Genomic DNA, 15956 nt, shown 5'->3' with positions numbered 1-15956 from the left:
CTGCTTCTGCTGTTTATCCTTTGTGGTGGCATAACTTTTGAAAGCTTTTACAGCATCTCTGCATCAGTTCCAGCACCTACCAGGGATTTGCAGTGTTTGTGCGAGGTTGGCAAACAGAGTAGGATGGGTTTTTTAATACTACATCAGCCACACAGAAGGGCGCCACATGGTATTGCTTTACATTTAGATAGGCCATCATCCAGGGGTACCAACTTGAATAAAATATTGCGGAGGCTCAGGTAAGCCCCTCCCTGCATAATCGATCACATGATGTGGTGCATGCATACCATTTGAATGGCAATGCCCATCAACATTTGGGGGGGGCAGTCCTCTCAAATATTTTATGGGGGGCGGCAAAGGGACCCCGGCCTCTAGGCACTGGCTCCTTTGCCATCATCAGTTGCCAGAGTTTCCAAGGACCAGGAGAAAGCAATCTGAAGACCTGTCAACCACTTGTTGGCAAGAAAGAAAATGCAGTATGTGGCACATAAGAAACTACAATATGTTCCCTGACTTGCTTTTAGCCTTGCCTTCTGCATTTTCAGCAAAAGTTTCATAAGTATTTCAATAGACCTTTGTGATGCATGCATATCATCTAGAAACAAAACTGACAAACTAAGAGTTAAATACTTGCATTCCTCAGAGCATGGCTGTACCTGGGTAATATGCATAACTGAGTAAGCATGCTGAGTAAGCATGAAAAAATGCCAGTGTGTCAAATCCTTGAGCATCATATCATGAAGGTGAAGCCATTATCAGAGAAGGATTATGTGTCTCTGTGTTAAAGATGAGTGATAGACTTCTCTAAGTCATGGTTCTCCATCCTCTGGCAAGCAATTTCACCCTTTCTGGAGTACATTCCACCAATTTGGACCACCCAGGTGTTTATCACTGCATTAGCTTACTGTATCTCTCTCTCTCTCTCTCTCTCTCTCACACACACCCCGCACCCCCACACCACACCCCTACCCTTTCTCCCTACAGCCACATAGAGGCATACCTAGTATTCTGCCACAACACACACCAATTGCACTCTTCTCCTTGCCTGTCAAGAGAGGCATGGCAAACTACCAAGGAGTTCAGCTTTTCCAGGATATACCTTCAGCACAGTCAATTTGGCCCAAAAGCAGCCTGTCACTTCCAGAAGATACATGGCTGAGCTGGCCTCTAGCCGAGTTGCATTAGGCAGAAGCTGGGCTCCCTCCTGCCTCACTTACGGGCAGATCTATGCACTGCTAAATAACTGCACAGCTGGAACAGCCTTCGGGAATTCTTGCAGGAACCAATATGAACTTTGGCGATCATTTTGAGAAGGATTGGATTAAGCGTGAGAAAAAGAATCAAAGACTCCCAACAATAACAAATCATATTAGCATACAAGCACAACATCTCCAATTATATTGATAACATTGGTACATCATAATACTTTCAAAACATCATTTTATATTCTGGAAGCGAGACACACTTCTGAAGGCTGGATCAATATAAATCTTCTAACATTTTGATTACTGGCAAAATTAATCTATTATAAGCACACTATACTATATTCTTCTCAAAGGTGCAAATGCTTCTCTGATCAACTCCCTTTTTAGAGAGACTGCAGCTCAGTTTCATATCATCACTCAGAAGCTGAATGCTCTTTAGACAGCAAGGATAACATTCACATTCGCTGTTATTTTAAAGCCATTTACTAGGAAGCACAGAAGATGCTATTTTTTCTTAGGAGGCAGTATAATCCTATTGTGTATGTTAGCATAATGATCAGAATCTATATTGTCATCAGTATCTGAAAGAGTCACATAAACATTTCCGCTGTCCACAGTAACTCTATGAGTCCTCTGTTTTACTCCTTTTGACTGCCATTTGGGTTTCGGAGATGGCTCCCTGGGATTTATTGCTTGATACAATCCTTCACCTGTTGCCAGAGTTATTTTATATTTGTGCCAGGGACAAATAATGCAAGGCTGTCCATTGATGTCCTAAACACACAAAGGAAGGAGGGAAGATGGGAAGGGAAAAATAATAAAATTATTATTATTATTACACTGAACATGCCCCACACAAAATCCTTCATACCACTATAATAGGAGTACTAGGTTCCTCTTTTTTAAAAAAGCATATAAATGTAACAAATAAAACAAATAAATAAATATCTGAAATTTCACAAAACGTGGAAATCTCAAGAGTGCAAACTCCTGGAAAGTCTCCCTGAAAGTTCATTGGAAAATTACTTTAGCACTAGTTCACTCTTAAGGACACCCCCCCCCCTTCTGAGATTGCATGGCGAGTTCCCGTCCCCATCCGCCAGAGGAAATAAAGACACATGACACAATTATTTAAGGTTAATGGGCTAAATATGGCCACAACTTTCTTGGTTACAGGGGATCAGCGGTGTGCGGTGACCCCGGGGGAGTTCCTAGTTGATGTGCATCAGCAGGACTCCCCCTACTAGTGGTTAACCCTTCCCCGACTTCAAGCGATCAGGCTTAAGACGGATAGTCGGTTAGGACCAATGCCTAAGCCAATACCGCTCATTACCTGTAACCAATAAAGTTGTGGCCAAATTTAGCCCATTAAACTAAATATTTGTGTCATGTGTCTTTATTTCCTCTGGGGGGAGGAGGTAACCTGCCATGCAATGCTGTAATAACAGTTTATTTCACCAGTCATGTGAGGAGGGCACTGCCTGTCGAATATGTCCTAGCAAGAATTGGAATGAAATATATAATTAGTGCCTTTCCACACAATCTTTTTTTGTCAGTGTAGAAAAAATACATGCGGTTATGTGCAGTAACAGTACAGACATATAAACGTCTAAGTTCTATTAAGCTAAATATAACCAGCATTCCTGAGTAGATATGCATAAGTCTGCATTCTCAGTATCCCAAAGCATACAATTGATAAACAGAAAAATAAATTGTAATATTAATATACCCACAGCATAGTAGGCCACTAAATTTTCTTAAAGTAAAACACACACATTCCATCCAACATTCACTGTACTCTGTTTTAAAAGTCAAGGGAGGGGACTTTTGAACTTTTCGTTCATTCTGAAACAGAATTCTAAGAATGTTAGGTTCTGTATAACCCAGAAACCAGAGCATTTTTTTCCACCTTGCTCTTCAGCTTTTATGCTAGTCTATCAAAGACAATAAACTCAAGAAAACAATACAGTGGTACCTTGGGTTAAGTACTTAATTCGTTCCGGAGGTCCGTTCTTAACCTGAAACTGTACTTAACCTGAAGCACCACTTTAGCTAATGGGGCCTCCTGCTGCTGCCGCCGCACCGCCGAAGCCCGATTTCTGTTCTTATCCTGAAGCAAAGTTCTTAACCTGAAGCACTATTTCTGGGTTAGCGGAGTGTGTAACCTGAAGCGTATGTAACCTGAAGCATACGTAACCCGAGGTACCACTGTACTTGTTAATGTGGTTTCTGTGATGTAAAAAGAAAGCCATCGGGTTTTACCTTATGTTATTTTGGAATGATCATATTTGAAAGTCCTGGCTGTTGAGACTACAGTGATGGGGGGGGGGGGCTATTTTCTTGTGTACACATGATGTCAGGAGTCAAGGAGGCACTGTGCTTAAGAGGCACATTGTGTTCTCATAAAGGTTTATTGCCTTGGAGGTGGAGATACACACACGTATGGCGTATTGTCATACATATATGGCATAAGACCAGATTAGGCTAAATTCAGGAGCTGTAGATAAGACACCAGGGCATGCAGGATGTCTTTCAGGCCAATTGGCTGGATATGTGGACAGCTGGTCAACAAATTTGCTGGACAAGGTATGAGCTACTCTGTGTCTGAGTCTTGAATCCCCAAATGGAAATGAGTTCTCAAATCCTGGATTCTGGGAACACTGCCTTCTCTACACCTCTGTACTTGATTTTTTTTTTTAAGTCAGTTTCTACCAGATAAGCCAGGGGTAAGGAACCTCATTTCTGGGGGCCAAATATGGTCCTCAACGCCTCTCTGGCCTGTTGAATTTTCCCCAGGCCACACCCCTTTTGCACCAGCCATGGCCCTACTAGCCCTATTCCACACATACATGTTTTTGCCTAGTGGGAATGCCTTGGGTCCCACCTACCACTAGCATGTGGCCCTTGAAATGTTGGCCAGAAGGGAAGGCGGCCCTCGGTCTGGAAAAGGTTCCCCAACCCTGAGATACACACACACACCTGTGCTGTGCCTGCGTCATATGCCTGGTTAAATACTGGAGAAAACTCATAGAATATGTTCCTGTTCCTTCCCATCCACTTCTGCCATCCAGAAGTTTCAGAAGGCAGCAGGGCTCACTGGCTTATTCCCGAGTCATAATAAATGCAGGAGGTGAAGTGGGCTGGCATTTCAGATCCCAATATTGGTTTCAGGCTCCATAGAACAGAATTCTGCTAATTTAGATCAGCCAGCAATTGGCTGGACAGCAACCATAGTTCTTCGTTCTGATGCCGCAGACTTGCTCCAACCTGAATATTTCATGTCTGAACAATGCTTACACGGTAAGTATAATTTTGAAGACAGGCGCTTTATTCTTTTTGACTACTGTTTTTCAATTCAGCCCAGATAATACAAAGACTCTTCTTGGAAATTATAGATGAGATTAGGGATGAATTCCCCAATTTACTGAGACTGACAAGCTCAAACCAGGTAATGTTTCTGAGCTAATACTAATACTGTTTCACTATTATTTGAAAGTTAAGTTTATTTATACAATAGTCTGTTAAAGACTGCATTTGCTACAAACTCAGCAAAGTTTCAGCTTAATGTTTTACTTATACACAAAGTTATACACAAAGTTAGAAAAATAATTAATATATTCAGGGGAGACAAGTTTTGGCATAGCATACGTCCAGAAAGCTGCTCCACAGATTTATTTATTTTTAGTATCATTTTTATCCAATGATGATAAAAACCAAATTATTACTAAATCCCCAAAATAAGCATACCCGTGTGTGCATCTATTGAGTTTTGGCTAATTTATCCAAGTAAGCAAGGTTAAACTAATGTTTCTAAAGCAGTCTAAAGATCTATGGCATACAATGTTCTTTAGTAAAGAGCCCAAGGGTTGTAATGCTAATTCCCCCCCTACTGGTGTTTCTGTGAATAATTGTCTAAAATACATGTCAACTTGGTGCATTTGCTGGAATGTTGGACTAGGAGGGACAGGGTTCAAATTCCCACTCAGCCATGAAGTCACTGGATGACAGCCCAGTCACTGTCTCTCAGCCTAACCTCCCCCACAGGGTTGTGGGGAGGGAGAGATCCATTTATGCTATCTTGAGCTCCTTGGATTAAAAGTGAGATATTAATATAATAAATGAATGCATGCCAGGGTCAGATGTTTGCAGATCTCATCATATATTCATTGTCCCCAATGGCAAACTATTACTACATCAGCAATAGGGCCCAGTGTGGGAATGTTGAGGATAGTAGGAGAGAATATATTGATTAAATATTATCCTTCCTCACTCATGCTAGTGAGCTAGTAGCAGAGCACATTCCCTTGTACATTGCAGGAAGCTAGTTGATGCATCAAACCGGCTTTCTCTCTTCTAGGCCTTTCCCCCGCAGAGTACCGTAATTTGACTATTTTTTTCTCTCCCTCCTTGTATTGACTTATATTTCAGGACGGCAATCGCACCGTGCAGGAGTCTAGGTCTGTTGTGGCAAGAGTGTTCTCTTCCGCTCATGCGGTAATGATTAGGCATGGGCTAGGTCATCTCTCCCGCTCTTCAAAATCAATTGCTAAATTCGTGCAGCCACACCTCATTCAAAAATTGGCAGGACTGCATAGGCTATCACATTGTCTCTTGCAGAAACTGAATGCTCCCAAACAACCTCTTTATAAATTTAAGGTAGGCAATGGGTGTGACTGCTCCATCTCATATTTTCTTTTCTTTTTTTAAAAAAAATATTTTTATTAGGAATTTCAACATAACCATCTCATATGTTCTAAGTGAGTTCTAAGTGAGTGTGTGAGGGATTTTCCTCAGCACCACAACAGAGGATGAGAAGGTAAAATTTCCTCCTCCATGCCATCTTGAGATTCTCATAATTATAAGCCCCATCAGCTGATGCTATTTGCTCTAAAAATGTTAGGTGCAAAGACCCTTTTTTTAAACATTCACATACAGTTTGATCTTCCTTGTGCAGACAAGGATTCAGTATGAGATAAGATTCAGTATGGCAGCTTCCAATGTTCCAGTGATAGCATATTACAGCACAAACAAACAAAAAGGAATCTTGTGGCAGACTAATAGATATATTGTGGTACAGGCTTGTGGATTAGAGACTAGTGTTTTGTGCATATTTGCTAGAAACTAAGTCCCACTGAGTTCAAAAGGGTTTACTCCCATGTCAATATGCGTAGGCTTGTAGCCTTATGTTCTATTGAAATCAATGGGAACTGTTTCCATGAAATATTATTTAGGATTTACATAATGACCTGTCAATTTGTAAACCTGATCTTCCCCAAGTCCGTCCCCCCCCAATAATTTGTCTGGGGCAGCAGCGATAGTGTGTGGGCGCACAGAGAGCTAATAAACCACATCAGGAATCCTGCATGGAAATATTTAGGAACTGTCTAGCATGTGAACATTAGATTGTTATCCATGTTGAGCTTTATGTCCCATTGATTTAAATAAGGAAGATATAAGCAAGTTCTTAACTCTCCCATTCAAACCAAAGGAACTTAAAAGTGATAAACTTTGAAAAGATCATGTATACCAAACTGCAATATGGCAGAAGAATGAATCCCTTGACAATGAATCCCAGCTTGGTGTAGTGGTTAAGAGCGGTGGACTCATAGTCTGGTGAACTGGGTTCTCTTCCCCGCTCCTCCACATGCAGCTGCTGGGTGACCTTGGGCTAGTCACACTTCTCTGAAGTCTCTCAGCCCCACTGACCTCACAGAGTGTTTGTTTTGGGGGATGAAGGGAAAGGAGATTTTTAGCCGCTTTGAGACTCCTTAAGGGGAATGAAAGGCAGGATATCAAGTCCAAACTCCTCTTCTTCTTCTCTACAGGAAAAATCCATGTTCCTTTATGATGTCCTTTCCTATCCAACGAAGACTGCCCTCACTGGTGTAATGAGCATTTCTTATGCAGCACTAATTTATTTGGTAGGTTAATAAATACTGTTCTTTCTGATCCCTCTTGTTTCGTGCTTCCCCTTCCCTTCAGCAAAGAATTGAAGCCATACATTATTCCTCAATTACTGTGCACCCTTTTAGTGCACATTCCCAATGCCCAGCTGTAGCTGGCTTGCTAGCTGTGACCTTTTCTCGACCAACATTGCCTACCTACAGTAGCATATATACGGGTAACCTGTAATTTAGGCTGTTGCTATTGCACTCTGCAAAGGGCAGCTATTCAAGACAGTCCAGAAACTGCCACTGGCATTAAAGCAGGATCAAGGGTCACTCATCTTTAAACCTCAAGAGGATGATCATGCAACTGTCAATATGCCAGCATTTATTAAAAGTGTTCATGAGAAAAAGTGTTGACCACATGCAGCATTCCTTGATGGGATGGTTGAAGGAGTAGGACAACACACACACATATACACACACAGCATTTTAGACTGAAACCAGTCCGGAAATTTTCAAAGTGTGATCTGCTCACCTCATCCCCATCATGATTCTATCCTTTCCCCCAGGCATTTGATGTACAGCGGTACCTCAGAAGTCAAATGGAATCCGTTCCGGAAGCCCGTTCGACTTCCAAAACGTTCGGAAACCAAGGCACGGTTTCCGATTGGCTGTAGGAAGCTTCTGCAGCCAATCAGAAGCCGCGTCGGATGTTCGGGTTCCAAAGAACGTTCGCAAACTGGAACACTCACTCCCAAGTTTGCGTTGTTTGGGTGCCAAAACATTCGACTCGCAAGGCGTTCACAAACCAAGGTACGACTGTATTGATACAAGTAATGCTTGTAACCAAGTGCGGCTATACTGCAAAACTGTATCTCTTGAAGTTAGGCAGAAATGCAGAGGATTCCAAACCTTTCCGTTTCTTTATGCTAAAAAATGTACCTCTTATGTGTATACAGGCAGTCTCCATTAATAAAGCACTGGAAAGAATTATAAGCATAACTGAAACAAAAAAGAGCTCCAGGGAAAGCAGCAGCAATGGTCTCGATGCAGATGGATTTCCCAGAGTCAAGGAAATGGCAAACGACTCTGCAACTTCCTCCACACACCAAGTATCTTCAGAGTTGACTATTAAGGAATCACCAAGCAGAGGAAGCATCCAAACACTACTTTTGGCAATAGATAAAGAAAATGAATAATAATGCTCCCTTGTGCCCAATAAATGTAAAGGCACCCCTGACCCTCAGATGTCACTTTTGTTTCTTGGACGTGCCTTTTTAAATTCAGAACTATCACTCCCTAAATAAAAAAGCAGTATCACTCTTTTTTTCAGTTGGCAGTGCTGAAGTGAGGATAGAGAGGCCTGTACAGTAGTACCTCTGGTTAAGAACTTAATTCGTTCTGGAGGTCTGTTGTTAACCTCAAACTGTTCTTAACCTGAAGCCCCACTTTAGCTAATGGGGCCTCCCTCTGCCACTGCGCTGCCAAAGCAGGATTTCTGTTCTCATCCTGAAGCAAAGTTCTTAACCCGAGGTACTATTTCTGGGTTAGCGGAGTCTGTAACATGAAGCGTATGTAACCCAAGGTACCACTGTACACATGTTCCATGGGGCCTCTTTTAAAAGACTCAACCTGTATATGCACAGTAGTACTGCATTACTGTCGCATTATGTTAATAGGATTCTTATTTATCAGAAGGTTCTGAATGAGGAAGTACTGTATTTGCATACCTCTATATCTCCTTCATGTAAGGGACCTCCTGTATCTGTTAAAAGAACAGAATACAAAATTAGAGCAGAGGCTCAAACTAGCTAACGTTTAAAGTTGTTCCAAAAACACTATCTTCAGAAAAATTCTTACGGTAACAGCGGCAATCCAGAGCATAAAACCTTCCATCGTGATAGAAAACAACAACTTCTCTGTCATGGATGACCACTGTTGTCCTTCGTAGTTTTTTAATATCATCTTCTCTGCCAACACAAACTGGACTTCTGTCTTCCTTCTTTTTAGACTTTTCAACAGAGCTGTCCTCATTCATATTCTGAAAGCAAGAGAAAATGCACTATATTAATATGACTGTCAGAAATAACCATGTTGAGGAAAGAAAATCACTACCATTACTGGCCCCCATTTATAGCTGAACAGTAGGCTGGTGCACAAAGAACTTTCACTGCAAACAAACGATATACAGTGGTACCTCAGTTTACGAACTTAATCCGTTCCGGAAGTCTGCTCTTAAACCGAAACTGTTCTTAAACCGAGGCGCGCTTTCCCTAGTGAGGCCTCTGGCTGCCAGTGCCCTTCTACCATTCGGCTTCCGTTCTTAGACCAAGGTAAAGTTTGCAAACTGGGACACTACATCCGGTTTTGTGGAGTTCGTAAACTGAATAGTTCGTAAACAGGGCTGTTCTTAAACTGAGGTACCACTGTATTTATTTTATGTGGATCAAATGGTATCCTCCTATTTCAAGTATGATATGGAAAGGGTGAATAAAAATAAAACAGGAGTAGTACATCCTGTTTGGCATTTGAAAACCTTTCTGAAATTTACTGTAGACTACGTATTTTTAAAAGAGGGATTCATCCATTCATGTGTGTGGCAATCTATTCTGTGAACTGGACAATTTTCACCCTATCTTTTATCCACGTATGGTGGTGTGAAATTTTTAAAGGTTATCTGATCTATGTGGCAAGTTGTTGAATGCAAATGGCTTATCCCATAAGGACAGCGTCACAAGGATCAACTCTTTAAAAGTCCTCACCTGATGGCCAGTATATTGAAACAACTAGCCCTCGTTCATGGCACCAACATAGCAACAACTTTCCACAGCAATAGCAGAATGTTAATCAAAAGCTAAAGTAAAGGGTGGAGGTTTTGTGTGTATGAACATTTTTCTTTTCTGAAATGCTGTCTGTTTTCATTCTGTGACAACAGGGTATTATTTGTTCAAAGGTATGCAAAAACCTTGATTTTACAACTTGTCACAAGTTCTTCTGAGGATGCAGTGGCAGCCAAAAACTAAGATATAAAGCATACAGGACAACCTGAACTGGAGGAAAAAATTCACATTCATTTTGCCATCAGTGACAGCTGTTAATTTTGTTGTATAATACACAGTTCTTGGGTTGTTTTTTTAAAAAACATGTTGCACAAAAATGTGTTTTGAGAGCCAGAACAGATAAAGGGTTTAAAGATTTTCTGAGTGCTTATAGCTGCAATCTAAGAGACAGCGGAGTAAATTGCATAACTGTCAGATCTGCAGTCACTGTGTCTCGTCTTCGGTCTTAGCTTATAATATTTTCCAGCTTACAAACCAACACTAAATGAGCCCCAGTGAGTTCAATGTAAATTCACTGCATTAGGCATGCATAGAATTGTAGAATAAGATAAAAGGAAATACTTAGCAGCACAAGATGAAAGAATACATATAATTACAGGCAATAACTTAAACTTTCGCAATGGAAGACGTTGTACAAAATAGTTCAAAACACTACATATGAAAGCGAGAAAACAAGATACTTTCTGAATCTACTTTAATTATATTTCACAATCAGAAACACCTTTAAATGAAAAGTCAGAGGCACTGTATTTAAAAACTATTGTTAAGAATGGTACCTGTGTGGAAAGTGGCAGATTCACATTCCCAGGGAAATCTGAATGGTGATCCTCTAAGGCAGTAGTACGGCAAATGACACAGAAGTTGTATTATCACAGAAATATAGAAGGAAGATTGTAAGAGGTGGGTGAAAGTTCTGAATCATTAGCTTCCAAAGGTCATATTCACCACGTATGCCTTTATATAGAGAAGTTCTTTACTGGGAAAGATGTTTTCGTAGAGCCTTCACACAGTGACGTGACTTGGGAGAAGATGCATCCTGCCTGAGCAGATAGGAAAGTTAAGAACCAGGCTGCACTGAATTGATAAGGACGTTTTAGATAATCACTTGTTCACCTTAAAAGTAACCCCTAACCTAAAGCAACTAGATATTTTAGAGTACTGTAATGAAACTTTATTACGGAGCATGACCAAAGTCTGCAATTTTATCATGACAAGTTGTTTGTTGTTTACTGTCGTAACATCTATCTTCTGTACCATGAAAAATAAATAAAAACATGGTTTTTAAAATAAAGAAGTAGCCCTAAACCTCCTCCTCCAGGAACGCTGGATCGCAATGATGATAATATACTCATGTCTTAGGCCTAACAACAACAACAACAATTTATTATTACAGTTGGAGACCAGCTTGTGAAACACAAATGGGACTGCCATCCCAAATAAGAATTATTTATTTGTATCCCGCCCACCTGACTGGGTTTCCCCAGCCACCCGGGCAGCTACTGTTGCCCATGATCTAGGGTGAATTTCCACCGCACCCCCCCCAGTGCTTTATTTTTCTGATAAAACATCCTGTTTCCTAAATTCATTAGTAACTATGAATAGGTAAAGGTAAAGGGATCCCTGACCATTAGGTCCAGTCGTGACCGACTCTGGGGTTGCGGCGCTCATCTTGCTTTATTGGCCAAGGGAGCCGGCATACAGCTTCCGGGTCATGTGGCCAGCATGACTAAGCCGCTTCTAGTAAACCAGAGCAGCACACGGAACCAGATCCCTAATGGTCAGGGATCCCTTTACCTTTACCTATTCATTGTTACTAATGAATACCTATTTATCTACTTGCACGTTGACGTGCTTTCGAACTGCCAGGTTGGTAGGAGCAGGGGCCGAGAAACGGGAGCTTACCCCATCGCGGGGATTCGAACCACCGACCTTCTGATTGGCAAGTCCTAGGCTCTGTGGTTTAACCCATAGCGGCACCCGCGTCCCTAACAATGAATAGAGGCCAACTATAAATCCAATACTAGACAAGTGTGCCAGTCTTGTACAAGTCAAAGTGGTGTATAAACAGTACAACTGAACTTTGTTTGAGAACTCACTCTCAGACAAACAGGCATATATAGGATCAGGCTGCAAAAGGCCTCCATTCATTCCAGTGAAACAATACTGCCCCAAGCAACATCAGAACCCCACATCTTTTGCAGACATAATCCCAGTGAGATGAATGGGCTTCGTGCTATCATAGAAGTTTTAGAATATTTAATCTATGCAGTTCCCAGCACACTGATACAATCCTTATTCAGCCACAAGCAAGTGGAATCTGATTGCTCATACAGGTGTGTAGCAGTAGTGTAGCCGACACTCGTAGCAGTGTCTGTGTAAATTGGCCATAAAAACTCTCAGTACGGAGAGAGTGTAAAAGGATTTCAGCTGCAATGGGAGAAGGCCAGCTGTGGACACTCGCCAATGTTTATAGCAAATTCGATTAACTTGTGTTTCCCAGCTTTCATTCTTCCTGTGACTCACCCTTCCTACTGCCAAGCAAACTCTTAGCTGGGAACACTCTGAGATTTGTGATGAACAAGGAAAGAACTGCCTGGAAGTAAACATACTGGCACAGCATCCACAGAAGTATTGTACTCAGAATACAGAAATGTGAAGGGGGAGGGGAGAGAACCACCTAGTAGTGGTTGAAGGTGCCAACTCCACTGTGATGTAATGACAATCCTTACTGTATGTTAATAACTAGATCTTACCCCTCTCTGGGGCAACCACCTGAAAGAAAATGGGTTCTTCTCACTTGCACATCTTCAGTATGCACATTTTAAAAAGTTGTTCTCTGCCTAATATCTAACTTTAACTTAAAATAAGCCAGATGGGTTAGAAGCCAAAAATCATGCAAGTGTGGTTTATTACATACTTATTAAAATGTAAAAAAAAGAAAAAACACCACATGTGGGATTTATATAATGTGAAACACACAAGAATCCTTCCCAATTTATAAAGCTTTTGAGAAATCTATGGAATAAGATAGGAAGTGGGGAGGAGTATTAAGTTGCCACTGAAATCATATAAAGCTTAAAACATACATTGTGATAATCCCAGAATTGTAGAATTGGGAGGTCATCTAGTTCAACCCCCTGCAATGCAGGGATCTTTTGCCCAACGTGGCACTCAAACCCAAGACCCTGAGATTAGGAGTCAAATGCTATACCAACTGAGCTATAATAATATAATGGGCACAATTATTAAGAAAAAAAATCAAGTCAAGTCAAGTAACTTAGAAAAATATATCATGGCCATAATCCAGTCTCTCATTAGATCATCATCACCCACTCCTGTGTGTGCTGTTTTGGGGTGAGGAGCTGTCCTTCTAATCTAATCACTTCCCCTTCTTTCTGGCAGCTTTACTACAAGCAGACAGCTGTGGGCAACTAACAGCATTCATGTATCTGAAGAAGTGTGCTTGCACACGAAAGCTCATACCAAGAACTAACTTAGTTGGTCTTAAAGGTGCTACTGGAAGGATTTTTTTTATTTTGAGCATTCATGAAGTACAGCCTGGATGGGGCTCTATGATATCCTATGCGAGTCATACTCACGGTCATTTGTATCCTGTGTTACTCAAGAGTAGACCACTGGAATTAATGGGCATTATGACAGAGGATTCACTGCCTCCTGCTGTTTTTGCAGTACATTTTTAGAGTAATTGGCTAGAGTGGTTATATAGCTATAACTGAGCCACAACTTTGCTGTACTGTAAATTACAAGTGTCTAACAGGAGTAGCTCATAGAGAATGCCCATTTTTTGAAACGTGAGCAGAGAAACCCGAGACCCTTTATCGATTTAGTTTAGCTCCTCACGGCAAAGGTGAATATAAAATTTCACCCATGCTACACAGCACTCTTAACAATCAAACTGCAGAAATCTACCAGGTTAAATGCACTGTTTAAAATATCCCTGCTTCTTTGAATAGGTATGTTTTCAAAGAATATCACGACTGCAAGATGTAGCGCGTGTGTAAGCGGGAGTTACACAAATACATTATTTGAAAGGCGTGCGGCGGATACACCCGCCACGGAGTGATTTATTTCCATTTATACTTCCATTTACAGCTTCGGAGCCAGGCGTTTTCCTCCCTCCGTACCCAATTTGGCCGCAAAGCTCAGAAAAACGTCGGCAATTAAAGACAATATAGCACTGATAACAACAACCGCTAGGTGGCGATCGACACAAAAAGTCTTCAAGCAGCGTAGCCTTGTCTAGTAGGCAACACGCATGTGCATGAGCTTTATCTCCAAGCTCAGACTGCAATACCCAGCAGCCACCGCGCTCCCTGAGACTACAACTCCCGAAGGTCCTTGCGCTGTCACCCCTCCCCCCGCCTCCCTTCCTCTCGCGCGTGTTATGTGGGCTTAAGAGGGAGGGGGAAGGGAACTGGCGTCTTGACGTCTACAAACCTGCTTAATGTGGCCTAACGCTGCAGTAGCAACCGGAGGGCGAGACCCACGAGTGAAGCGCCACCGCAAATCGCTGAGGAACCGTTTTTGCTTCTCCGCGGCGTCACGCCATTAAAACGCGAAGGAAGAGACGCTATTGGACGGCGAGGTGTCACGTGGTAGCGGCTGCTGCCCCTTTCCTAGATCTAGAACGCAGCCCTAAATTCACGCTGGAGGAAAGAGCAGTCCATTCCCACTGAGCGGAACGTACTTCTGGGTTAATATGCGAAGAGCTGCGCTGTTAGGAAAGCCAGAAAAGCGTTGGAGGAAAATAATAGACGCCATATGGTAATACAATCATTAGCCACCTGTACGTACAAACACACAGAGTGCAATGAGGTCCTAAGCAAACTTTAGAAGTACTCCAGAACTCTTCATCACACTCAGTGCTGGATTTACAGATGAGCTAAACAAGCTATAGCTTAGGGCCCCACTCCCTTGGGGGCCCCCAAAAAATGTAAAGAGGGGAAAAACTGGATGTACATTTCCGAAATATCAGATAAAAAAACAAATAAAATAAAACCTACGTAAATTACCATATAGCATATATACAACACAAAAAACAGCGACAATTTGTTGTTGACAAAGGACAGCTGGACATATAAAGGGCCCCATTACCTTCAGCAGCTTAAGGCCTCATCAAACCTAAATCCAGCCCTGATCACACTTGAGGAGCAGCACAAAGGATGGAGGGCGTGGGCATAGCAAGGAACAGGAAACAACTCCTCCCCCAAACCAACAATCAAGTAGAAAAAATTAGAATGTTTGAAATTGAAATGCTCACTGAGGTCACTTGGATGATGCTGTGGTGCATTCTAGCAATGCAACTGGCAACCCGACTGAGGGATAGCGCTAGACAGAGGATGATGACAGGTGAGTGTCCTGCCCCCCCCATATATCCTGGCTGCGCCCATAGGTGGAGGAGTGGGTAGAAGAGGGGTTGCATCCCCTCCTCCGCAATCATGTGGTGGTTGGGGCCAGAGGCAAAAGTGGGCAGAGCAACAGAGGTAACTCTTTAACTTTGTACAGTTGTCTACAGTGCTGCCACATAAAAGCCAGATGTTTCTACACACCTGCACATCTCTCTCCATCCAGGCAAGCAAGAGGCATTGCCACAATTTAAGAACATGTTTCAGACATGCCCAAAGCACTAGACAAGGGTACAGAGCACAGCTGGTGGGGATGGATGTGACCTAAGGACATGGGCTGTTGCCTGGGGAGGGTCCATAGGACCGGGCAGAGAGGTCTGAAGGACTGGCCCACTGGTTCCACAGCACTATAGTAGCCATTATGGCTAGAAGCCATTGAGTTCAGATGGAATCAGACTTTTGCCTTACAATCCAAACTCACTGATTACAAGTCGGCTTCACTGATTTCAGGCTCAACCTATATCAATGTTTTGAGGGTCAAAAATGAAATAGTAATATAAAAAAGTTGCCAAAAAATGAACAGAAGAAAGTAGGAGCAAATTTTAAAATAACACAAGCAGCATTTTTGTTGTTGTTTAAACAACAAGGGGTATTTCT

General features: G+C 42.0%; 2 protein-coding genes across 4 annotated transcripts; one reads left to right on the top strand and one right to left on the bottom strand.

Moving 5' to 3' along the window:
* Positions 1-1348: 1348 nt before the first annotated feature.
* RFESD (Rieske Fe-S domain containing) lies at positions 1349-14542 on the bottom strand. 3 transcript variants are annotated; one of them, XM_080973291.1, is made up of 5 exons: positions 14392-14542; positions 10710-10973; positions 8954-9134; positions 8824-8858; positions 1349-1979 (listed from the first exon to the last, which is right to left on the bottom strand). In XM_080973291.1, exons 3-5 carry the CDS (start codon positions 9129-9131, stop codon positions 1710-1712), a joined length of 483 nt encoding a protein of 160 aa, XP_080829417.1. In that variant the 5' UTR covers positions 9132-9134; positions 10710-10973; positions 14392-14542; the 3' UTR covers positions 1349-1709. The 3 variants fall into 3 exon arrangements, with proteins under 3 accessions (XP_080829417.1, XP_080829418.1, XP_080829419.1); XM_080973292.1 differs by lacking the exon at positions 14392-14542 and adding an exon at positions 12457-12582 and having other exon boundaries at positions 10710-10969; XM_080973293.1 differs by lacking the exon at positions 10710-10973 and having other exon boundaries at positions 14392-14526.
* On the top strand, positions 3469-8333 carry SPATA9 (spermatogenesis associated 9). The gene is made up of 5 exons (XM_080973191.1): positions 3469-3791; positions 4565-4653; positions 5634-5861; positions 7031-7126; positions 8053-8333. The coding sequence occupies exons 1-5, from the start codon at positions 3731-3733 to the stop codon at positions 8290-8292; spliced, it is 714 nt and encodes a 237-aa protein (XP_080829317.1). The 5' UTR covers positions 3469-3730; the 3' UTR covers positions 8293-8333.
* Positions 14543-15956: the final 1414 nt, after the last annotated feature.

The sequence above is a fragment of the Podarcis pityusensis genome, assembly GCF_964106645.2.
Source record: "Podarcis pityusensis genome assembly, chromosome: 11".
NCBI classification, from domain to species: Eukaryota; Metazoa; Chordata; class Lepidosauria; order Squamata; family Lacertidae; genus Podarcis; species Podarcis pityusensis.
Note: the sequence above shows the minus strand (reverse complement) of the source record. Positions and strands in the feature narration are given on the sequence as shown.

Coding starts and splice junctions, on each gene's coding strand:
- RFESD (XM_080973291.1), bottom strand. CDS start 9,131: ATGAATGAGGACAGCTCTGTTGAAAAGTCTAAAAAGAAGGAAGACAGA. Junction 8,859..8,953: donor TCTGGATTGCCGCTGTTACC/GTAAGAATTTTT, acceptor TTCTTTTAACAG/ATACAGGAGGTCCCTTACAT. Junction 1,980..8,823: donor TACATGAAGGAGATATAGAG/GTATGCAAATAC, acceptor TTGTGTGTTTAG/GACATCAATGGACAGCCTTG.
- SPATA9 (XM_080973191.1), top strand. CDS start 3,731: ATGTCTTTCAGGCCAATTGGCTGGATATGTGGACAGCTGGTCAACAAA. Junction 4,654..5,633: donor GACTGACAAGCTCAAACCAG/GTAATGTTTCTG, acceptor CTTATATTTCAG/GACGGCAATCGCACCGTGCA. Junction 5,862..7,030: donor AACCTCTTTATAAATTTAAG/GTAGGCAATGGG, acceptor TCTTCTCTACAG/GAAAAATCCATGTTCCTTTA.